The 26,103-nt window shown below is 29.4% G+C and overlaps 2 protein-coding genes across 6 annotated transcripts; one reads left to right on the forward strand and one right to left on the reverse strand.

The window, feature by feature from the left end:
* The first annotated feature begins 6,689 nt into the window (after nt 1-6,689).
* Nucleotides 6,690-9,903, forward strand: LOC112773056 (protein MEI2-like 1). Its single transcript, XM_025818095.3, has 4 exons — nt 6,690-7,304; nt 8,022-8,152; nt 8,326-8,377; nt 9,238-9,903. Exons 2-4 carry the CDS (start codon nt 8,075-8,077, stop codon nt 9,618-9,620), a joined length of 513 nt encoding a protein of 170 aa, XP_025673880.1. The 5' UTR covers nt 6,690-7,304; nt 8,022-8,074; the 3' UTR covers nt 9,621-9,903.
* Nucleotides 9,904-15,677: 5,774 nt separating this feature from the next.
* LOC114925739 (14-3-3-like protein B) lies at nt 15,678-25,052 on the reverse strand. Of its 5 annotated transcripts, XR_011876107.1 has the most exons (5): nt 24,921-25,047; nt 24,359-24,612; nt 23,936-24,023; nt 22,769-22,871; nt 15,678-16,504 (listed from the first exon to the last, which is right to left on the reverse strand). XR_011876107.1 is itself a non-coding variant. In XM_029294771.2 (4 exons), the coding sequence occupies exons 1-4, from the start codon at nt 24,969-24,971 to the stop codon at nt 22,833-22,835; spliced, it is 432 nt and encodes a 143-aa protein (XP_029150604.1). In that variant the 5' UTR covers nt 24,972-25,047; the 3' UTR covers nt 22,462-22,832. The 5 variants fall into 5 exon arrangements, 2 of the variants coding, with proteins under 2 accessions (XP_029150604.1, XP_029150605.1); XR_011876108.1 differs by lacking the exon at nt 15,678-16,504 and having other exon boundaries at nt 22,462-22,871; nt 24,502-24,612; XM_029294771.2 differs by lacking the exon at nt 15,678-16,504 and having other exon boundaries at nt 22,462-22,871.
* Between the last annotated feature and the right edge of the window lie 1,051 nt (nt 25,053-26,103).

Genomic DNA, 26,103 nt, shown 5'->3' on the forward strand with positions numbered 1-26,103 from the left:
TTATTTACTTTATCTTGTTCTCTTTTTCGAACGATGAGATGTGTACAACGAGACAATATAATAAAAAATAAAAACAAATTACAAGCAGTTTGAAAAGTTATAATTAGAACTTTGAATTTTGGATTTCATAACTTTTTTCCTTTTTCCATTATTTTCGCTTAGTGTTTATTACATAAAAAAGAGGAAAGTATTTCAAAATTTGTTTGGTAGAAACCAATAATTTTTAGTATTAATATTTATATTACTTATTTCATCTTGATACCTTTTTCGGACGATAAGATGTGTATAAAAAGATAATGCAACAAAAAATAAAAACAACTTCAAACTTCAAATTTTAGATTCCATAATTAAAAAAAAAAAAAACGAAGAGAGTTTTTGCAAAGATCTTTTGCTTTATATAAATTTTGTAGGACCCTTTTCAAATATTCAACTTTATTTTTTCTAACCTTGAAGAAAGAGATAAAAAAATTTGTTACTCAGAGTAAAAATTCCTTTGTGTTTTTCTTTTGTATATGTTAGATTAGACTCTTCTTGAGAAAAAAAAAATTGTATTTGTTATCCTTCTTTTGATCTGCGTATATTTTCAGTCTTTTTTATTTTATTTTTTATCTAAATTTTTTTCACTTCATATATTCAAATAAAAAGTATTTATATAAATATAGATAAGAGTTAATAATTGATAATCGTTAAATAATAATTTATTTAAATATATAAAATTATTTAATAATTTTCAATTATTAATTTTATATAAAAATAAAGTTTTCATCTTTTTATCCAAATACAATTTTTTTCTACTATTTTTGCATCTGAAGAAATATTTCTTTCAACTGCATAAATAACAAGTCCCATCATCTCTTGTAGTTGTATTTACAATTTACAATGATATAATTCATTACCAAATTATGAAATTTAGTATATATTTTTGGATAATATTATTACATTATTCTATACAATAAAATTCTAAAATTCAATCACTAGAATAATAAATTTTATAGTGCATAACAAAACCAACATAATACCAAGATCATACAAATAGGACTAAAATATATAACCATTTCAATCATACATAAGATTTTACCCACAATTTTTGTAAAATTTACAAAGCACAAAAAAATAATTCTACATTTTTTTATAAAAGATCGCCTAAATAACCGGTCTAAATAATTGATAAAAATAAGAATATTCATCTTTAAATTTTAATGAAAAATCACAAGATGTAATAGAATAACACAAGATTCTCTAAAATTATTTTTAATATTGTCATTAATAAAATTTTTAAAGAATACATTATATGCACTTACGAGAGATTTTTTTTAATATTTATCTTCTCTTTGTAATTGAAGTATTATATATCATTATATTTTGGTAAAAAAAAATCTTATCCAATCTTTTACCAACTAAATTTTAATTTGTCATGATTAAACCCTGTTTATCTATTGGTTAGAAGCAATCTATAGAACATAATGAATGTGTAATGTGTTAAAGTTTTATAAATGAATCACTTTTTAATACTTGTTTCATTGGTATATAGTCTTTGGGCAAGATTTATCCTATTAAGATTTGTAAATAAATAATAATTAATAAATTTGTGAATAAATAATAATATTTGTGAAGGAAGATGATATTTGAGGAGATCTATTGTTTTATATATCCCTTTTAGGATTTTCTCCAAGATTCAGCAATATTTTTTTTGCTTGAAACAAAAATGAGAACAAGAGAGCATTTAATGTTCGTGTTGAAAATTTTTTTAGACAAATTTCTTTTGAGTATATAATTAGTTTTAGATATTTAAGAGAAAATCTAACAAAAATTACAATTTCGCCAAATAAATATTCAATATAGTCAATGAAATTAAATGGACTTAATTTTATTTCCATAATAAAGGAATCGAACAAAATTTGTTTGTTATTATCTTAAAATCAATACTAGGCAAAATATGGATATTATGGTACATCTACATAAGCATTAGTTACCCATTCGTTATGTTTTTTTAAATTATTGTAGTACTGTAAACAAATTTTGTTATTCTATTATATATGATAAATTTAATTATATTTAATTATCTTAGTAGTTGATTATTTAGTTAAAAAATTATGTGAATTAATATATATATATATATATATATATATATATATATAACATACACTAATAAATAAGAGTTAATTTAATGACTTATTATCAGTGTATAAATATAAATTAAAAATATTTATAATTACAGTTTTCAAAAATATAACTTAAAAAATTGAATATAATTTTTATTCTTTTTTTTAAAAAATTATACAAATATTTTAAAAAACAAGAGACTGGGTGAAACAGTGTTTTTAAAAAAGTTTTTTTTTTTTTAAATAACAAACGAATTTCTTTAAAAAATCATAAAAGTTTTTTTATGAAAAAACATAATTCTTTTGAAAAATTCCAAAATTTTTAAAACAAAATGTATTTTTTTATAAGTAGCACATAACATGAAGAAAAAAGAAAAGAAAAGAAAAGAGAAAGAGAAAGAGGAATGTGTTTAGGATACTTTTATCTAAATTTATAATACAAATATTTAATTATATTGGTCATATTAAATTCGAGGAATATGTTAAAAAGTAGTAAAAAAATATTAAATTTGAAAAATATGTTAAAAAATAGTAATCGGGTGAATCAGTATTTTTATAACCAAGTTGGAATCAAGTTTTCAAAAATGATCTTTTTGTTTTTAAGTAGTAGAATTTTCTTTTGGAAATTTTTTTTTTTATAAGGGATGCGCATTTTTTTTAGAAAGCAACAAAATTATAAAACAAAGCACATAAATTCTTATAAATAGCAACACGAAGACTAGAAGAAAAAGAGAGAAAAAAAAGGGAAATGTGTGTTGGAGTATTTTTATTTTGGAAAAGTATGGGTAACTAACAATATTTTTGAATAATATGTGAATAATGTGAATAAATAAAGTTAAAAAAGTAAATTAATTTTAAATTTAATTAGTAACATTAAATTATAGTGTAATTTATTTTTATTTAATTGATAGTTATTCATGTTATTCAAGATAATTATTATTTACCTAATACTTCCCACTTTACTTTTTATTTTACTTTGTTTGGTTAGAGACTTGTTTTATCAAATATGTTTACTTAGATCTTAGTATCATTCTAACAAGAGAAGAAAGTTTTATAATTAAGTAATTTATTCAATTAACTTCAATTAAATTATATAACCGTTTTTTATATTTATGCGCATTATTTTTTCTTTTTTTTTTTACACTGTCGTCAATGCTGTTTTTTCTTCTTCTCCTTCTTCTATTTTTTTATTCATATTTTTTATTCGTTATTATTATTGTCGTTGTTGTTATTACCATCACCACTACCACCATGGTCATCTTCTCCTCTTCTTATTTCTTTCTTTTCATTTAATTTTTTTCTCTTTTTTTTTCTTTCTCCCCATCATCATCATCATCATCATCATCGTTATTGTAAATTCTTGTCATAAATTTGGATTTGAAATCTCTATATAATTGTAGTATTTTTTATATAATTTAAGTTATGTTGATGAGTTTTTTGGTGTCATCGTTTTTAGGTCTCTGTGTTATTATGAGTTAAATTCATTGTAATTCATGTTTCTATGCTTGGTTTGAGTTTAGTTTTTTCTGGTGTCACCATTTTAAAATTTTGATGTTATTTTGATTTAAATTTAGTGTGATTCTTATCATAGGCTTGGATTTAGAGTCTCTATTTAGTTGTAGGATTTCTTATGAAATTTAAACCATGTTGATGAGTTTTCTAGTGTCATCATTTTTAAATTTCGGAGTTATCATGAGTTAGATTCAGTGTGATTTATGTTTTTGTGCTTGTTTTGAGTTCAATTTTTTCTGATGTCACTATTTTAAAATTTCAGTGTTATTTTAATTTAGTTTCAGTGTGATTCTTGTCGTAGACTTGAGTTTGGTGTCTCTATGTAGTATCATTATCCTTCTCTCCCTCTTTCCTCTCATCATCATCATAAGAAGAAAAAAAATCAAATAAAGAAAAGGAATAAATACATGATATTGCAAAATTACTAAAAAGAGAAAGAGAAAAAATACATCAACTACGTGTAGAGCAAAAAATATGCAAATAACAAAAAGGAGGAGGAACACAAAGAAAAAGAAAGAACGCGAAAGAAAAAATGCGCGATATCATTCCTGGAAATTAGAGTATGTCGACACATTCTCATTAATGAAACGATTTTTGCTAACTTTGAACTAACTTAATTAGAATTGATTATAAAAATACTTAAATATATAACAAAACTGCTAATAAAATATGAAACAGTATTGGGTATCAAGAGTTAATCTGTCAATTTTTGACAACTAAATTAATAATTAATACTTTTAAATTATTTTAATAAATTTAAATTTCAAATAATGACATTAATGAGAAATTTGAATAATAAGGATTGTGTTGAGTAACCGCCCACAATGTCACTGTGATCAGCGTCTGTTTTCCTCTTATCATCGCAACATCTCCTTTCTCACCAACAGCACCGCTTCGCTGCCGCTGCAGCGTGCTTCCGTCACAGCTGCACAACCACCATGTCATCGGCTCTTTGGTGCGCGGCTGTTTTGCTCCGACAGAAGCTTTTATTGTGTGGGTTGCGATCATCTTCCTCACTAGGTGCCGATTTGGGGCCGCTGCGGTGCACTGCCGTTACAGCCGCAATAACTGCTGCGTCGCCGTTTCGTGACGGTGAAACTTGTTATCGCAAAAACTCGTGTGTTCCATTACCTGATTGCCATCGAACGTGTATCTCTCAACGTCGTCCCGAAGTCGCGAACAAAAATCCCGCATTTTCAGACGACTTCGTTGATGGAACGTAAGTTTGGAGAAGAAGGAACTAATGCATCATCCATTGATGTGGGTTATGAATGTTCTTCTAATGGATGTGTCATTTTATGCATATGATTTTAGGAAGTGTCTTTTTATACATGTGTCTTCTAATGGAGGTATCTTTTGTGAATGTGTCTTTTAAACAAAGGTGTCTTTTGCAAATGTGTCTTCTTATTAGGGGTGCACATAGGCCGGGTGAAGCCGGGTTTGATAGGACCCAGACCCGACCCGAAATATATACCGGGTCTATTTATTAGACCCGAACCCGACCCTAGACCCGATGAAACCAATACACTTTCGGGTCACAATTATACCGGGTAAAAACCGGGTGAAACCGGGCCGTTAATATTACATTACGTTAATACCTTCTTGTAAGCTAACATGTAAAAATATCCAAATTTTCAAGACTCCAACCATTATTTAACATGGTAAAATTCACTTAGAAAAATATAATAAGAACCAACCCTTCTTTAAAATTAAAGCATAACCACAATCAATATTAAAGCAAAACCACAATCAATACTAATATTGTCTAATAATACCAAATATTTAAATCAATACAAATAACACAATATTATGCATTAGTCTAAAGTCTTATGCATTCTAAACATAAAACATTAACTTATAGTCTTATAATGACTAATAACACAAAATATTAAGGTTTACAATACTTAAATTCCACATAAGAATAGTCATGATCCATCACTAATAACACAAAATATTAATTGTGTATGATGACCGGGCCACCGGACCGACTTCGGGTGACCCGAGCTATGGCCCGGACCCGACCCGAAATAATGACCGGGTCTATTTTTGAGACCCTTACCCGGCCCTAAACCCGATGAAATCACACCAAATTAGCCCCTAAAATGTTCGGGACCGGGCCGGGCCGGGTCTGTGCACCCCTACTTCTTATACATGTGTCTTGTACAGGAGGTGTCTTGTACAGCAATGGCGACACTTAGATACATTTCTGAAGATCAGTGGTTGCTCGCCGATGAAATCACGGGCGTCATTGACCATTGTTGACGCCGGCGATGGAAACACGTCCAAAGATGGAGGATGGTGGTTGAAAAAGGGTAGTCATCGGAGTTAGAGGATGAGATTGGGGATTAATTATGTTTACTAATGGTAATTGAAGATAAATTAGATTTACCATAAATAATTGAACATATTTTTTATTAAATAAGCTCTGAAATCCCATTCAATAAAAAATAGTAGGAGTTAGCAGAATCCTTCTAAATTACCTAGTAAAATTGATAAAATATAAGATTGATTCTCATCTTGTTATATACAAAATTAATTATTGTATTCTAACATAAATAATTTAAATGTATATCAAAAAATATAATGACCTGTTGGTTAAAGTATTTACAAATTGCTAACGAATTACAACTCAAATAATATAGTCTTTTTATATTTATTTAAAAGTCGTAAATTCGAGTCTTAATTCTATATTTAGTAAAAAAAAAAGTGCTTACAAACTGATACAAAATTAGTTATTATATTCTACACAAATAATTTAATCATAGACCAAAAAATATCTAGATAAAGTTGATTGTTTGTTTATATAAATTTTTTATAGCATCATAAATCATATTAAATTCTTAACAATTATAATAATTGACTAATAATTAAAAAATTAATTTTAATACATTAATATATAAATTCTTTTATATAATAATCTAATTATACTTATTCTTTCTTTTACATAATTATTTCTGCAAGATAAGTTTTTTATAACATCAATTCAATAAAATTAAAATAACGATAATTATAATTACTATTACAGAAAATCTAAAACACCATCCTATATATCCTGTTGCTAGTTTTTCTCTTCCTAATATATAGTTTCAAAGATTTTTGTCTTTGTTTAATTTAATTTTAATTCAATATTTTTAAAGCCAACTAACACCCTTTTCTTCTCTCTCTTTCTCTGTCAGAAAGACTCAAACTCTGTATTGTTGCGTTGTTTGAGAACAAATTTTTATTATTTTTTCCCCAAAAAACCAGAGAGGGCAACCGGCGAGTGCAAAATCTCGCCGGAATTCCGCTCCGCGGTTGCCGGAATCTCCATTTTTTCCGATTCGAGCTTCGAATTTTGGATTACATCACTTTTTTCCATTTTCCTTGTTTTCGCTTGGTGTTGTTATTATTACATAGGAAAGAAAATATTTCAGAATTCGTTCGGCAGAAACCAACAATTTTTGGTGTTAATGTTTACGTTACTTCCTTCATCTTGACCCCGCTTTTTCGGGCGGTGAAGGGGTGTACACCGAGGCAATGCAGTAAACAACAAAAGCGAAGAGGGTTTCTACAGAGATCTCTTGCTCTATATAAGCTTCTAGGACCCTCTCCAAAGATTCAATTCCATTTTCCTGAGCTTGAAGGAAGAGATAAAAAAAAAGTTGTTTTCTTGGGGTTTGGTTTTTGTGTTGAAATTTTTTTTTATCAAAGGTGAGAATTTTCGTTGAAACTGGTATCTGTTTGTTTAAGTCCGAATAGATTTTGAATTTTTTTGAATTATCTTTGTCTTTGGTGCCAGTGGATATGATTTCTTGCTCAGATTAGAACCTCCTTTGTGTTCTTCTTTTTGATCTGTTAGATTAGACTGTTGTTGAAAAAAATTGAATTTCTTACCCTTCGGTCTTGATCTGCGTTTGTTTCGGGTCTTTTTTATTTTATTTTTCATGTAAATTCTTTTCACTCCTTCTAGCGCTTTTTTTTTTTCAATTCTGGTGGATGATTTTGTCCATTTTTCATAAATTTTATCTTTTTTGCAGCCGAATTTCTAGGCTGTGTTAGGTTGTTGGTAGGTGAGCAACGATGTTTCTGATAGTTTTTTTCTTCTAATATATTATTCATCCTTTGCTGTTGTTCCATCTGGTACTGTTCAGTGGTAGATGCTACTGTTTCTGGTTTGATATCTTTGATTTTCCCTTTTTAAGCTGTAATTCATGTAGCACCTCTAAGAGTTTAAAGTAGTCCCCTTTTTGTTACCTTTCTTTGATTCTTCAGTTTTGGGGTTGGTTTTGTTCTTAGAGTTATGATGGCTGGTATTTTTTTAGTGGGTTTGAAATGGGGTTAGATTTTTCTATGTGGATTGGTTTTGTATATTCATTGTTATATGTCATTTCCTTTGTGTATAGCAAATGACCTTAAATTTTCTAGCAGATGATAGGGGCTAGTAAGTGAGATTGTGGATTTTCTGGATTCTCAGCTGAAGGATGCCTTTTGAAGTAATGAACCAGAGGGGCGTTTCGACCTTGTCTCACTTTTACGACGACATCTCCTTTCCTCCAGAGGTGAGGATTATCCTCACTCTCTCACTTTGGTGTTCTTAAATTTTATCATATAAATTTAAGAACTTTGGCACTAGTTTCCAAAAGGTTGATAAAATTATGTCTGATCTTGATGATATTGCCCTTTTGAACTATTGTTGGTTTTTCTAAAAGTGTGTGGAATTTTGTATGAGCAGAAGAATCCTGGATTACGGAAGCAAAAATCTATTCACGAGCGATACCCGCAAGGTTAGGTCCTATCAACTCATCATTTGTTAATAGTCCTACACAAGTTATTGTTCTGTTTCGTGTAGTTAAATTCTATCGTTGTTGCCCTGAGTATCTACTAACTAATTTTTTGTACGTAGAGGTTGCATGAACAGTTTTGTATTTGGGTTTAGAATCTTATGCTTTAGATGATGCCATTGGGGTTTTGATTGAAACTCCCTTTTGGGACTTAAAAAGTAACATTTCTCTCACTTTCTGTTTCAAATTCTTATAATTGTTTTGTTGCATTTGGAATGCATGATTATAAATGTAGTTGTGAAATATCCTTAACACAAGTAATTGCTCTATACTCTAAAACTAGTATATCTTTCACTTGTTGTTGAATGCTAGTATGCTTGTCTAACCTATATCTGTCTTTCGTTTGCTATGAATTACTGGATAAGACAATGATAACTTTCCAATGTTGCAAGTATGTTTATTGAGTATTTGACTCTAGCTTACAATTGATACTATTGTTTCAGTTTGTTCCGAAAACCTAATTGCTGCAACCTTTATTAATGCTTCGTAATGCATGTATAATTTATGATGCCATCCTTTAAACGCTTTAATTGTTGCAAAACTATGATTATTAATTATGATATCTTTATATATATGTTTCAATTTGTTATATTGAAGCTCATGTATGCGTTTTTGGTATGTTTACTCTTAAGATTTCACTGTTATTTTTTATGCTAATTTTTAAGGTAAATAATGTAATATCCATCTCTACATGCATTTGTTTGTTGAGTGTTGATTTATGTGTTGTGTAAACAACCAGCTCATCTTCCAAACAAATAAATATAGGTTGTTTCAATATAAACTAAAGTTGATGAAATTTTCAGGAAAGAGTGAGATCACAGCATCACCTGGCAGCATTTTGAATGCTTCATCACCCCGTGGAATGAATGCAAAAACAGGCTTGCCGATGTCGCAGACTGGGTTATCTTCCGAAGGCACAGGAAGCACACGTTTCGGTGGTAAAGAAGGCATTGCAGATGTGCTGAAGGATTCCAAGGAGTTACTTAACTATCATCCAAGATCATGGACTGATGTGCGTATGCAGCCGACATCTAGCTCGTATGGTTTCATTGGGAACAAGATTGTTGCCAATGCTGCCTCTCGTGAAAGCAGTCTATTCTCAAGTTCATTGTCTGATATGTTTACTCAAAAGTGTAAGAATCTTTTTATCCATGCTAAGATATTTGCATGCTTGTATAATGGTTAATGCAGCATGGTAAAGGAATTACTGAATTAGTACTGATGCCCTTTTATCTTACTAGAAAGTAGTGGTGGTAGCTAAACTATTAAAGAAAGAGAGAAAGTACGAATTGAAAAGAGTGTGAGATGAAGGGAGAGAAGGAAGGAATTGAAGAGGGGAAATTAAATGTAATGCAAAGTGATGATCGAAATTGTTTATATGGGCATTGAAATAGTGTCACATGCAATATATAATATTGTTAAAGACAGATTTTTTTTTATTATTTTATATATAATATTTTTGGATTTTTTTATTTTTCACCACATATTTACTTTTTATCTGATTTATGGTCTTAATTAGATGTTCTACTAATTTTTAGTTCACATATCTAAATTAACTGAGATAAAATTTTATAATTTTTTTAACAATAAATACTGCTTATTTTAAATAATTGATACAGTTAATTTTAGATTGATTGTCTATATAAACAATTTTAGTGAAAGATATTTAAGTATTTTTTGTATAAACGTTCAAAGAATCTAAAAGTAACGATTTAATTCAACTAAAATAATTGGCGTTGAATTTACCTAAATTTTAATATCTTTTAAATTGTTGAGTTAATAATTAATTTTGTATTTTATGATGATAAACATAATTAATTATTTCCTATTATAACTAATTATTATGATGAGTATTATAAGAATTAATCAAAGATGATATCTAAGTCAAGTTAAAAAAAATATGCACAATCAAGACAATAAATAATACACTCTAAAATTAGATCATATTCATAAGGAACTACTGTATTCGAACTTGAGGAATAAAGATGGAAAGATTTTCTCCTTAATGCCAATAGCCATAAGCATAATTGGTGCTACGACTAGTTTTGTGAAAAAAGAAATTATATCAACCTTAAAGAAGAGTATATTAATCTCTATATAAGAAGAACAAAGACAAGAAAGAAGGCAACAATTGAAGTAAAATCTGATTTGATATACAAGCCTATTCCGTTATCATATTGAATGTGTTCTTATTCTCTTGTGTCTAGAATTAAGATCAATTTAAAAGATAAAAAAAAAGACAAAAAAAGGAGTTCATTCAAAAACCAAAATTCAATCATTTGAGTGTTTGTATTCGAAAGTGTGCCGGTTAGAATATACTTAGTTACCGTTAACTAGATTGAGTTAATACCTAGAGGATTTACTAAACTTGAAATAGTTTAAGTGATTTGCAAGAGTGTGAGACTCTTAGTATTAGTGGTTGTAATTCAATTTGATTATAGTAAAAATTTTATCGTTAATTTGTTATGATGAAAATTAGAAGTAGATCATCATGGCCGAACTAAAATATGTCGAAACGTTACTATTCTTCTACTCTCTTCTTTTACTGTTTCAATTTTGTTATGCATTTACGAGATAAAATCAGAAATTATTTCCTAAACCAGATTTTTGTATAATTTATTTATTCAAATTTAAAAACGGTTCTTTAATTCAATCTTTTCTTTTCAACTCACTTAAAAATCTTTATAAATAAAAATAAAAAGAATAAAATTAATCTGATTAATCTAATCAATAATGCAACCAAATTAATTAGTGAGAGATGGCAAGCACCGAGATATAATTAATTAAACTTCATATATTTTTATTGCAAACCTATTTTATTCAATATTTAAGATTTTAGAAAGTGATTAAATAATAATTTCGTAACACCATTACTCTATATTAGAAATTTGGCTCAAACTTATCATGTGTTGATGAGTAGGATCAATAATGCTGCCCACAAATAACACAAATATATGTAGAGGCTAGAAATTAAAGTATGTTGTTTGAAAATACGGAAAGTGAAAAAGAGTTTATTTTGAGATCAATCACTTGGAGAATCTACAATCTTACTGGCTGCTTTTTGCTTTCATAATAAATTGGAAAAGTATATGGAACTAAGAGGTAATCAGTCAAAAAGTAAACAATTTAACTAATTTATAATTATATTTAATTAATTTTATTTGTTTTTAATTTATAATATTTGATATTAATTACTTTTCACTACAAATTAAAATTCTGAATGATATGTTGGAGAAATAGAGGCGGGAATCACGGAACTTCCAACAATCCCGATTCTTAATATATAAAAAAATTTATAAAATATATAAAAAATTTTATAAAATATATAAAAGAACATCCTAATATCTAGCATAAGCACCATCTATATAAAAGTTTTGAATTCACCAAAAAACATTTGGCTAATTTTTTGTTGGTACCCTCTTGGTTCTCTAGCATTGTTATAATAAATTTAGACCAAAGATAGAGCCATATGAAAATGATAGAAGTCCCTTAATTCCAAATCTACCACTTGGGGTAACCAAATCATTCTGTTACAAATATAATCTTCTACGTATCGGTTTATTAGCTCTTTGGAACACGCAGTTTTATGAGATGACATAGAAATTTTTATAATGAAAAAGATAAAGATAATTTCACAATTGATAACAATTATTTTTTTTTGTGATTAAATACAATTCAATCCAAAAGAGAGGAAAAGAAACAACCAATGAATGCTACCAATCTCTTTCAGCGTTGCCATTAAGAATTGGCAACTCCAAGGTTAGTTTTATAAAAACAAAACATACAACTATATCATGAAATATCTAATTAGCAAAAGATTTTTAATCAAGATTCTGCATGCACCAGCTACGTTAACATCACATAAATCACTTATTATTTACTCTGATTTGTCTACGACATGTTGTTTATTATTGACAGCAACGATTCTAATAGCGTGAGAATTGGTAAAAAAAATGATATATTAGGAAGGTATGGAGGTCTTGATTAAGAATCTGATCTTTTGTTAATTTGATGTTTCATGATATGGTTGTATGTTTTACTTTCATACTTTATTGTTTTTAACAAAACAACCTTGGGCTGCCAATTCTTGATGGCAATATTGAAAGAGATTGATAGTTTTTATTGGTTGTTTTTTTTTCTCTTTGAAATGGTATCAGATTCAAAGAAGATTAGGGAAGAAGGAGTTGCAGAGTGAAAGAAGAATGAAGTCTGCACTTTCAGTTTTGAAGATTGAAAGAGTAAAGTGAAAAAGTGAAATCACATGGGTTCAGTAGTGTAACTTATAGCACATAGCTGTTACCCATTATTGTAAACCACACGTGTTTAACAAACTTAACAAACTGAGCTAACAGAATCAACTTGCTAAGCTAACCAACTAACTAAGCTAACAACTAACTGTGTATGTATGTGTGAGCTGAGCTTTACTGAAGGCTAAGGCTAGCTAACTACCTTTCTCTTGGCTTACTCTATCATGACCCTTGCTGTTCAACCTCCTTTCTGGTGCTCACAGATTCATTTGACTCATTAGTTATCTTGCTGTTATGACTCCTGCTGTTACTGCTGCTGTTTTTGGTTTCTACTTTCTCATACTGTTCTGAGTTCACTTGTCTCGAATATTCTTCTTTGAATCTAATAGAGGGGGATTTGGATTTGTATTGTTCTAGGTCTTCTACCATTGGCTTTGTTCTTGACTCCAGAAAAGCAGCACTTGGCAGTGATTTTGTTAGCACATCAGCCAATTGCACAGTTCCAGGCACATGAGTGACTTGAACAGCTTGTTTGGTAACATAGTCCCTAACAAAGTGTAAATCAGTCTCGAAATGCTTTGACTTTGAGTGTAAAATTGGGTTTGCCGCTAGCAATACTGCACTAAGGTTGTCACAGTATATTGAGGGAGATGCTTGAAGTGGATTTCTTAGTTCAATCATGAGATTTTTTATCCAGATCAACTCAGCAACTAAATCAGCCATAGCTCTATATTCTGCTTCAGTGCTGGACCTTGCAACAGCTCCTTGTTTCTTTGAGCTCCACGACACCAAATTTTTTCCAAGAAAGACACAAAACCCTCCGGTTGATTTTCTATCATCTGGATCACCTCCCCAGTCCGAGTCACTGTATGCTGCAATGTTGTGAGTGCTTGTTCTGTGTAAATGTAACCCGAAGCTTGCTGTGTCACTGATGTATCTTAGCACCCTCCTTACCAACTTCCAATGCTCATCCAGAGGTGTGTGCATAAATTGTGAAAGTCTCCCAACACAGTAAGATAGCTCTGGCCGAGTGACTGTGAGGTACTGTAGGCTCCCTACAACTGACCTGTAAAGCTTTGGATTGTGAAAGACTGAACCACCAAAGGCAGAGAATTTGACTGAGGATGGAAGAGGTGTGTGGCAGGGTTTGCAGTTTTCCATATCTGCTTTTTTGAGTAAGTCTTTAACATACTTTTCTTGAGACAGGATTAGACCACCAACATTGGTCTTAGTTACTTAAATTCCAAGGAAGTAGTGTAAATCTCCCAAATATTTGAGAGCAAATTTGTGATTTAGTTGCTGAATCACTTGGTCAATTGCCTCTTTTGAATCCCCTGTAATTATTATGTCGTCCACATATACAAGCACAAACATTATAGAGTTTTGTTTGAAACTGACAAAAACAGATACATCAAATTTTATAGCTCTAAATCCAAGGTGTTGCAGGGTAGTAGAGAACTTGTGGTACCAGGCCCTTGGTGCCTGCTTCAGGCCATAGAGTGCCTTCATGAGTTTGCATACTAACTGACCATCTCCTTGTTCATAGCCTCTTGGTTGCCTCATGTATACATCTTCAGTTAAATCACCATGGAGGAATGCATTGTTCAAGTCCAGCTGTATGATTGTCCAACTTCTACTTAAGGCCAAGGTAAGCACAATTCGAATCGAGGTGGGTTTGACAACAGGGCTGTATGTCTCAGTGAAATCGAAGCCTGGCCTTTGTGAAAAGTCCTGTGCCACCAACTTGGCTTTGTATTTTTGGAGGCTGCAATCGGAGTTATACTTAACACGAAATACCCACCTGCTGCCTACTGCTTCTCTTCCTTTTGGTAAGGGAACTAGCTTCCAAGTATGGTTTTGGAGTAGAGCATTGTATTCTGCATCCATGGCAGCCTTCCAGGCTGGATTTATTAAGGCATCTCTTACTGATCTCGGTTCAAGTTGAGCACTGAAGACCCTAGGCTTAAACACTCCATTCTTACTTCTTGTGACCATGGGATGAATATTTTGTGGTGCAGGCAGGGGTTCCTCTGCTAGAGGGAGAACAATTTCAAGGTCTGAGATAGGGATTGGGATTGGTGTGGCTGATGGTGCTGATGGTATAGGGAAAGAGGTGAGATTGGGTGTTTGTTGTGAATGATGGGTTAGGATTAGAGTTTTGAATGTGGTGAGTTGAGGTTGGTCGTTGTGGAGAAGGAGAGTTGGTGAGGTTGGGCTGAATAGGAGTTGGTGTATGTGAGGTATCATTGGGGTTTTCTTGTAGGTTATCTGTTGGAGCTAATGTTGGGGCTGCAAGTGTTCTTAGAAGAGGAATGATTGGAGCTGATTGAGTTTGGGGTATAGAGCCTTCTTCTTGTGGCAGAGAGGGTTTGAACTGTCCATTTTTTAAGGGAAACTGGTGTTCATCAAACACCACATTGCTTGTGATCACTACTTTTCCTTGTTTAGTAAGGCATTTGAATCCTTTATGAAGTGTGCTATAGCTCAGGAATATACAGGGTGCTGATCTGAAATCTAATTTGTGCCTATTGTAAGGTCTCAAATGAGGAAAACACAGACAGCCGAATACTTTGAGGCTTGTGTAGTCAAACTGTTTTGCAAACAACTTGTTAGAGGGTGATTGACCTTGCAGCACTTGACTTGACAGCCTGTTTATCAAGTACACTGCAGCTGAAAAGGCTTCTCCCCAGTATTTTGTTGGCATCCCAGCACCTGCAAGCATTGCAAGGCCCTTCTCCACCACGTGTCGGTGCTTCCTTTCAGTGCTGCCGTTCTGTTGGTGTTCATGGGGGCAAGAGAACCTGTGAATTACTCCTTATGCCTACAAATCTTTAGCTAAGCTTGCATATTCAGCAGCATTGTCAGACTGAAGCATCTTAATCTTAGTGTTCAATTGCAATTCAACCATTTGTTGGAAACATTTAAAAACTGATTTAACTTGAGACCGAGTTTTAATGAGATAGAGCCAGGTATATTTACTATAGACATCAATGAAATTCACAAAATAGTAGTTGCCATTCAAATCAGAAATAGGAACAGGCCCCAGACATCTGTGTAAACTAACTGTAAAGGAGCAGTATAGACAGTATTAGAAAAAGGATAAGGGAGGCAGTGAGACTTCCCAATACAACATGACTCACAAGGACTTTTATTAGAAGAGGCAACAAAGTTACAAGACTTTAAGACAGCAGTAACAACATTATTGGAAGGGTGACCTAGTCTATTATGCCAAAGCAGAAATTGGTTATTAGATGTGGAGACAGTTGAGATAAACGCAGTTGAATTTCTTGATGGAGTGAAGTTGAGAAACTTGTACATTCCCTGTTCAACCTCCCCATGTATAACAACCTGTTTAGTTGCCTGAGATTTTACACAGCATCCATTAGAGTAAAATTCAAAATAAACACCATTGTCACAGCAGAATTTGTATACACTTACTAAATTCTTGGTAATATCAGGGACATGAAGTAGTTTGTGCAGCAGAAAGTTTTTGTTACTTAAATCAGTTTTGAAATAAGAGTTTCCAACAAGGTTAATGTGCAAACCTGATCCATTCCCAACTATGACTTGATCTGTGCCTTCATAGTTGCTTTTCTCGCTCAGGTTTTGCTGGTCTGATGTCATATGATGTGTAGCACCCGAATCAGGATACCAGTTTTGGTCTTGTATGGTTGCTGGTGTAGCCAAAACGTTGCTTAAGTTGGCTTGAACTTCTTGCAGTGGCTGTGCACTTGACCTATTGTACTATGTTCTTGAATCATCATTCCTCTACCAGTACGTCTTGGCAGTGTTATTGTTACAATCTCTTCATTTTCTTCTTTCTCTTTTTAGTTTTATAAACGAAGGTGAAAAAAATGAATTTGAGTTTTTTTATGATTTTCTTATAAAATAAGTTCTATTTTATTGTGTTGAGTTTTTAATACCAAACAGAAATTAAAATAAAAAGAAAATAAAAAAATGATTCATCTATCTCAATTTAATTTTTTAATACAACAGTTAAAAGAATTATTCTAATTATCCTATTTATATCTAAGTTTATCAAAAAATTTAAAAAAATTTCATTCATCAAAATTAAAAAAAAAAAAAAGTTATCAAGTTTAGAGGTTTTTATACCTCTTAGTTTTAAAACTCTAACTTGTAAGTTTACCAAAATAAAATAGTCAAATCATAATTAGGCCTAAAACAATAAAAATAAAATAAAACAAAATAAATATAAAATAAGTTCTAAAATAAATACTAATAAGGTGATGTAATTAGATTCTTCAAATGTAATTTAAAAATAATAAGATATTTAATTTTCTATAATCGTTATCCACTATCTTAGTTAATTCTTGATACATATTTTAAACAAATGATTTTATCCTATTTACAAAATTTTTTTTAGATATTATTCTTATAATTGAATTAATTGACAAATAACGGTTTTTATTTGTGCAATAGAACTTTTGTTAAACAAAAAATGAATTTGAGCTTAGAAGAGACACCGGAGCGTCTATCTCTTTGCTAGTATCTCAAATTTTCCAGATTTTTATAGAAATAACAAAATTAAAACAATATTTACTTAAATGAAACCGAATATCTTTTATTAAAATTAAAATAATCAATATTATACACAACATTTGATATAGCTCAATAAATATACATTGAAAATAAGGAAATACAATTGTGTTAGATAGATATATGATATAGATATACTAGGCTAAAATTAATTGAAGCTGTCATTGATTATATATGAAGAGATTTAATTTTAATTTTAATAGAGTTTTATCATAAGAAACTGTAAATAATGTTCTTAATTTGCAGATTAATTATTTAAATAAATATAATATTTTATGATATATTATATTTGGTGCAGGACAAGCTCTTATATAATAAGAGCAGTAATTGGATCTGAAACTTTATAATTAGCATGCTCAATAGTACAAATAAGTTGGATTGGTGGCCCTATTGTTATATTTTCGGTCTCTTCACTTTATATACTTTACATTTTCTTGTTAATTATTATTGTGATGGAACTCTATTAACAACATTTTAGATAAGTACAAATAAACTTAAGTTATATATGGTAGCTAAAATATAATTTTTCACATTTACAATCAGATCTTTTTCAATCTAATGATACATTTTAACGATACATTTTGAAGAGATGTAGATGATCTTATGTGTTTTGTATTCATTTTGTTCACATAATATTAAAAATAACACATGTAATTTAAAAATATATATTTAATTCGATATTTTTTTACGATAGATTTAATTGTATATGCGTAATTTAAAGTATTTATTTTGATTGTACATTAATTGAAACAATAATTATTTTGAGAACAATTACAAACAAATAACGGGTATTTTAAATTTGATGTGACTAGATAGTTTATTTAATGATTAATAAATACAATGATATTTTGTTATTGTAGTTGTATTTATCAAACTTTTCTCTCCTTTAAAGTTGAGAACTCGATATTATTACAAAATTATTGAAAAAAATGATAGATTCTCACGTAAAATAGAGTAATATTACTTCCTTATAAAGTAAATGATTCAAGTGGTCATATTTTATTATAAAATGTTTTGAAAAATAGAAAATTAACTTACGATAGCAAGTATAATATATTAAAAATTAAATATTTCGATATGTTATAATTATTTTGAAAGAAGAAAAAATTTCATTTTCTGTGGGATAATACAGTATACAAATTTTTATGGATCTGCAATAGGGTATACAACTGCAGCTAACATCATGTGAGTTCAGTTAACCCTTAGGTGTGTATATGTGTATGTATATAGATAGTAATAGACTTTGAATGATAATTATAAAAAAAAAATCCATTTCAATGATTTAATATTAATACCTAGAGCAATGAGTGGTAAGTTGAAATAACTTAACACTTCTTTCTCTTAATGGATTTTAAATTTTTATGAATAAAAGTTGGAAGGTTGAGTTTTTTTTTTTTTCATAAAAAGAAAAACTAATTTCTTATAATAGATCAACTCTGTTAAGCTGAAGTCAACTAATCTTGTTTTATTAGATTTTAGATAATTAACTTAACAATCCTAGTAATTAACAAAGATTTAGCCAACAACAAGCTAATAAAAATTTTTAAATTGTATTTCATACTAGTTAATTGTCATTAATTAGTGATTATTTTAATTTCATTTTTTAAAAAAATACAAAATTAATGATTATTAATTACAATTATTTAAAGATGGCTAATCACAAATTGTTTACGTATACTTTTTTTAATTGTCATTAATTAGTCATTATATCTAATGCAGTATTCTCATTTATACTAATGTAAATAAAAATTAAACTCTTAGATAATATTAGTGAAATAAATAAATATAATATAGTTAAAAGAAAATTAATGTATTGTCTTGTTATTAAAATTGATTGAATCTTAGTATAACTTTTTAGAAATTATAAAAAAACACAATTATATTTGAAATTGATTAAAATTTATGGATTTTAATTGGCAGGGCAATCACAAAAACAAATTGTATACACTCCTCTCATGGAAAAATCTATACCATATTTTGGCAACCGTTACATAATATGATTTCGGACAATCCAACTTATATTTTTTTTAAATTTATAATTTTCATAAAATATAATGACTCTCAATACTTGCTTCAGTCATGTCTTTCACTTATTTCTTAATTGGTCTAGCTCTTGGAATTGCTCAAATTTTAGATTATGTTTAATTTATTTTTCTACTTAAATTTGTTTGATACACCTGATACTTTCTATTGAACACATAAATCATTATATGCATAGAGAGTGTGTTAGTTATATAAAGCAAATTCAAATAGGAAAACAAATTAAACATAACTGAAATTTGAGTAATTTCAAGAGTTAGATCAATTAAGGAATAGGTTAAAGACATGACTAAAAATAAGTATTGAGAGCCATCCCATTTTATAAAAATTAGAAATTTGAGAAAATACAAATTAAATTGTTCCAAACCATATTTTATGCAACTGTTGCCAGAAGAAATATGACATGGATTTTTTTTTCATGAGAGAAATGTATACAATTTATTTTTGTGATTGACCTGCTAACTAAAGTTAATAAATTTTAATCAATCTTAAATATAATTATCTTTTTTATAATTTTTGAAAAATTATGTTAAGATTCAAACAATTTTAATAAAAAAACAATACATGAATTTTTTTTAATTAGATTATAGATTATATTTATTTATTTCACTAGTACTATTTAAGAATTTAATTTTTACGTATTATTAGTATAAATAAAAATACTACATTATTTACTAACAACAAATACAAATTAAGTTAAAAAATATATATGTAGACAATTTCTAATTAGCCAACTTAAATCATTATAATTAATAATCATTAATTTTATATTTTTAAAAAAATAAAATTTAAATAATCACTCATTAATGACAATTAATTAGTATGGAGTGTAGTTTAAAAATTCTTGTTAATTTGTTGTTGGCTAAATTTTTGTTAGTTACTAAAATTGGTAAATTAATTGTCTAAAATCTAATGAAATATGAAGAGTTGATTTTAGGGGTGGCAACGAGGCGGGTAGGGGCGGGTTTTTGCTCTGCCCGACCCGTCCTGCCGTACAACAACCCGCATAGAACCCGTCCCGCTTCCACCTGTGGGTAGTAAAACGTTGAACCCTAACCCGCCCCTACCCGCCCCTATAATTATTAAAATCCAATAAATAAAATTAAATTTCAAAATTTATATAATTATCATCACATACATAACATAAATTAAAATAAAAAATTTAAATATTATACAATAGAGTAAAGTATTGTTTTTGTCCCCAACGTTTGCGATAAGTCCTATTTGTGTCACTAACGTTTAAATTGTCCTATTTGTATCCCTAACGTTTATAAAAGTGATTCAATGTTATTCTACTATCAATTATACTAACAAATCAGATTATATTTTTCGATTATTCTCACTTGGATGCATTCATTCTCAATTAGGTCTCACTTGGATGTGTTCGATTTTAATATTATACCTACTATTTGTGTTTAGATTCAATTATGTCTCTAGAAAAGTGAATTATGTAAATGTTGTAGGAATTAGTTTCAACTTTTGATGAGTTATTTTTCGGAGTGGATCATCGATTCTATCTCAGACATTTGTATTCTAACTTTAAGAAGAGATTTTTAAAACTCAAACTAAAGCGTTCATTATGTGTAATTGACGGCAGGATAACATTGAATCACTTTTACAAACGTCAGGGATACAAATAGGACGATTTAAACGTTAGGGACACAAATAGGATTTATTCCAAATGTTGGGGACAAAAATAATACTTTACTCTTATACAATATTATTAATCATTTACTAATTATTTTATATATATTATATATTAAAATTATATATATTATATATATAGCGGGGCGGGTATTACCTAAACCCGCTCTAGTGCGGGACGAATAATTACCCGCCCCGAACAGATAAGAGCAGGATGGATACCCACGGGTTCAGGTGGTATTTGGTATTGCCATCCCTAATTGATTTTAGTTTAGCGAATTAGTCTATTATAAGAAATTAGTTTTTTTTTAACTCATCAACTTTTCCATTTTTATCCATAAAAAATTAAAAATCTATTAAGAAAAAAAAAATCAAATTACTTCAACTTACCACTCATACCTTACACTCATTACTATAGTATATCAACATTAAGTCATTAAAATGAACTTTTTTTTTTATATAATTATCATTCAAAATCTATTACTGTATATATGTATATATACATACACATATACATTGATCAAATGAAATCAATTTCAAATATAAATGTAAGGGTTAACTGAACTCACATCGTACTAATGGCGGCCACAATTGTATATCCTATTGCAGATTCATAAAAAATTGTATATTGTATTATTCTGAAAAAATAAAAATTTTTTTTCCTTCAAAATAAATATAGCATATCGAAATATTTAATTTTCAATATATTATACTTACTATCATAAGTAAGTTTTTTATTTTTTAAAAAAATTTATAGTTTTCTATTTTTTAAATATTTTATAATGAAATATGAAATCATAATACTTACTTTATATATGTAAATAATATTACTCTATTTTACGTAAGAATCTATCAATTTTTTCCAATAATTTTATAACAATCTCTTTAAAGGAAATAGAAGTTTGTTAAATACACCTACAACAACAAAACATTACTAGACTTGTTAATTATTAAATAAACTAGGGAGCCACTCCAATAAAGACGTCTAACACGTCTTTTTTTTAAGATATTTTTTAATAATTAAAATTTAACATATATAATCAATTAAATCGTATTATTTTTTGTTAAAATTAGGCTAAATAAATTAACTTAACCGAAAAATAGTAAATCAAATTTTGAATCGGTCTAAATTAATATTATTTTTTATAAAAAATGATTACAATACCCCTATTATAAAAAATGACTAAAATACTCTTTTATATATATTAATTTTGAGAATCCTAAATTATAGCCATTTTCTTCTCTGTCGTCATAGGGTTAAAATTTAGAGTTTATATATATATATATAGGGATATTTTAATTAGTCTTTATAATAGGAATATTGTAGTTATTTTTTATAAAAAAAATATTAATTTATTAATTTTTTGGCTAAACTGATTTGTCTAGTCTAATTTTAATAAAAATAACACAATTTAATTGATAATATGTGTTAAATTTTAATTTTTAAAAAATATCTTTAAAAAAAATATTTTTGACATTTCTATCTAAGTAGCTCCCAATAAACTATCTAATCACAGCAAAATTTATACTAACATCAAATTTAGAACACCTGATATCTCTTTGTAATTGTCTTCAAGATAGACATTGTTTTAATTCATGTACAACATAATTAAATCTATCATAAGAAAATACTGAATTAAATATACATTTTTAAGTTGCATGTGTCATTTTTAATATTATGTTGTGAATATGTGATTGTAATTAACAAAAATAACAAAAAAAAAAAAAAAAAACACATAAGATCGTCTATATTTCCTCAAAATGCAACTTCAAATTGAAAAAGATCTACTTGTAAATGTAAAACCATATTTTAGCTACCATATATAACAGTTTTGTTTGTACTTACCTAGAATGTTGTTAATGGGTCCCCGGACCCAGCACCATGCTATCACCATGCTAATGATAAAGTTCTAGAACCCATCACTACTGATATTATATAAGAGCTTGTCCTGCACCAAATATAATATATATCAAATATCATAAAGAATTGAAAAAATTTCAAGTATATCAAAAAACACTGGTGTTCCAGTTATTTTAACCGTTGATTTCAATTAATATATATTATATATATTTTTTATAATTCAGATTAACGGTTAAAACAACTGGAACACCGGTGTTCTCGATACACTTAAACTCTTCCTAAAAAATTATATCCATTTGAATAATTAATCTGCAAGTTAAGAAGTTATTTGGAGGTTTTTATGATAAAACTCCATCATTAAAATTAAATCTCTTCATATATAAATTATAATCAATGACAGTTTCATTTATTCTTAGCCTAGTATATCATCATATCATGTATCTAACACAATTATATTTCATTATTTTCAATGTACATTTATTGAGCTATATGAATGTGTATAATATTTTTTTTTTAATAAAAGATATTCGGTTTCATTCAAGTAAATATTGTTTTAATTTTATTATTTCATTGGATGTTCTTTCCTCTGGTCTCACTTGGCTTCAACTTCAATGAGCCATTCCCATTTGCATCAACCTCTGGACCTGCCATTTTTACTTTTCTTTCTTAAAAGGAGATGATTTTCTTCAATTTAATTTCTTTTGTGCCCAAAAGAAAAATAGTTAAATAGATAGATGAGTGTTAGAACAGAACAAGTGGCCTTCTTTATTACTCTGTAGTTTGGAAGTAGAAAAAGATGGACAGATTCAATTAGCAACTTCATGAAGTAAATTAAAGAATGAACTTATAACTAATTATGACAAGAAGTAAGCCTGATGAATGGACTTGCAAATATTTCCAACCAATACAGATTTAAGAAATATACCCAAATACTAAATTAACTTATAACTGTTAACTGCAAATCCTATGGTGGCTCAGTGCACTCAATTAAGCAGATCAAACTTAAGCAGAAGGAAAATGAAGAACATCACAATTTTTCTGATAAATTCAGGACTATGAAGCTTTGCCTTCAACTAATAAACATCATGTACAATTTTACATCTTGTGCTAAAAAAAAGGAAATTCGAAAACCTAATTAAGTGAATAGAATACCTCATATGCTTTAAGTGACTGATCTGCCACCTCTTTTTTCTCATCACCATCTTTAAATTCCGCTAAATACCGATAGTAGTATCCTTTCCTGCATCAAATCCAAAACTCAAAAACAGTACATAAATTGCCATAATCTAACACATAACGAAACATAACAACTTAAGAAACCACTCCACCACAAACAATTCTGCTTAAGTAGAAGTTTTGGCAGAACCAATTTAGTTCAAATTTCAATTTTGATGTAAAGTGATTTACTTTGTTAGCTCCTCTAAAAAGTGGTTCCCACATAAAATAAAATATTTTCACTTCTGACAGAATCAATTCTAGAGGCATGGATTGATATCACAAACTAATAAAGCAAACATACACGAAAACTAGCCAAAAAAATTTTACACACACACAAAAAAGAAGGCATTACATTACATTTTATAGTAAAAAACAGTGGACTCAGCAACATTAGTGGATGGGATAAGATGCTCATCTAAGACAATCATAATGTCACTGCAAATTTTGGAGAGCTCAAACTCCACCTTGTGCATGTATTCCCTTATGAGCTTTGCATTTACCTCATTGCCCCTTGACTCTTCCTTCTGCTCTATCTTTGACAGGATCCTCCATGAAGCCCTCCTTGAACCCACCACGTTCTTGTACCCAACAGAGAACAGGATCCACCATTTCTGCATCACCAACCCCATGTTGCACACATTAGACAAACTTTAAAAAAGATTCCAAATTTTTGTTCTTTTTTGTGGCTTTTGCATAAATGACTATGTGGGCATGTAAAAAGTGAAGTATGAGTGTAATTAATGCATATGGGTGGGAAGAAAATTTAAAAAAGAGAAAGTGGGGAGTTTTGGAAAGTGCTGAAGAAATGAATGAAAGTGCAATGAAGCATCAAATGGAAGAATCTGAAACAGTGTCCACAGAGAGAGAGAGAAAGAGAGAGAAGTAGAGAACCATCATAGCGTTCAGCTTGCTCAACTACCTTAGTTAAATAGACGAAGTTCTCACGGTCCTTGGAAGAGGAAGCCATCATTGTTGCTGATCTGAGCTTGAACCTGTTGTTCTCGCTGGTTCCACTATCTCACTCTGCTCACAGTGTAGTTAGACTTGAGAGAGAGAGAGAGAAGGGGGGAGTATATAAGGACAGGTGTTTCACAGCGAAACCGTGATTTCGTTTTTTTTCTTTTTTTTTTTTAATAAAAAATTAAATTTTTATAAAATATTAAATAGATACATTTTTGCGTACAACAGTAATTCAGTACAGGAAAGTCAGGAGCCAATGGAATATTTATACAATGTGTACAATGAAAGTTTATAAAGTATTAGAGATATAATCATTAGTGTTACCTTTTCCCATCAGCTGAAGCTTTTGGGATGACCGGTATCATGATATGGTATTAGAGCGCTAGATCTAAAAGGTCAAGTAATTTTTCGGGAAGATGTTTATTATCCCTAGTATTTGGATGGTTATTCTAGATAGTATGGAGGATGTTCATTTTATAAGTCAATAGCCCATTGTACACATTGTACAAATAGTCCATTGTCTCCCTAGCAGGATCAATAGCCCATTGTACACATTATACAAATAGTCCATTGTCTCTCTAGCAGGATCCGTACAGTACAATACACATAAGATGATTGGCATTATTACTGATCAGAAATGAACTTGGTTATTTTTCCTTTTTGAGTGGTCCCATTACCTTACCTTACCTTCCTTCATGGGTGGCGTATAATGTGAGATAATCTCTCGTGAAAACAAAAATCACCATTAGAATAAAATATATAAGATATAAGATATGGTCATGGTGCAGTATGGTAGCGCTTTTTAAAGTATATGCGCAGGAAAAAAACATTAATTTCTAAAATGCGCATGGCTGAAAATAGTTCTGAAAATGTGCATTATCATTTTATGGCTGCTGCCCGTGAAATGGATTTGAACTCCATTTCAATTGAGGTGCCCATGAAATGGACAATCTATGTCATGGCAAGCACACACGAAATGGGTATTCTATTTCCATGAGTGCAGCAGCGAAATAGAAGAAAGAATTCTGGGCAGACAACCGCAAATTGGGTGAACGGCTGAGTTCAGAATCCATGTCTCCTGTACCGCAAATTGGGTAAAAATAAGCATATGTTTTAATAATGTGATATTTTAAAATAGATTT

Source organism: Arachis hypogaea, chromosome 18 (assembly GCF_003086295.3).
Source record: "Arachis hypogaea cultivar Tifrunner chromosome 18, arahy.Tifrunner.gnm2.J5K5, whole genome shotgun sequence".
NCBI classification, from domain to species: domain Eukaryota; kingdom Viridiplantae; phylum Streptophyta; class Magnoliopsida; order Fabales; family Fabaceae; genus Arachis; species Arachis hypogaea.

Bases quoted from the DNA above. Each gene is read 5' to 3' on its own strand.
- LOC112773056 (XM_025818095.3), top strand. From the start codon at position 8,075: ATGCCTTTTGAAGTAATGAACCAGAGGGGCGTTTCGACCTTGTCTCAC. The intron at 8,153-8,325 runs GTGAGGATTATC...TTGTATGAGCAG, and splicing joins ACATCTCCTTTCCTCCAGAG to AAGAATCCTGGATTACGGAA. The intron at 8,378-9,237 runs GTTAGGTCCTAT...TGAAATTTTCAG, and splicing joins TCACGAGCGATACCCGCAAG to GAAAGAGTGAGATCACAGCA.
- LOC114925739 (XM_029294771.2), bottom strand. From the start codon at position 24,971: ATGATGGCTTCCTCTTCCAAGGACCGTGAGAACTTCGTCTATTTAACT. The intron at 24,613-24,920 runs GTAGTTGAGCAA...TTGGTGATGCAG, and splicing joins ACTTCGTCTATTTAACTAAG to AAATGGTGGATCCTGTTCTC. The intron at 22,872-23,935 runs GTATTCTATTCA...TATTTGGTGCAG, and splicing joins AGTCACTTAAAGCATATGAG to GACAAGCTCTTATATAATAT.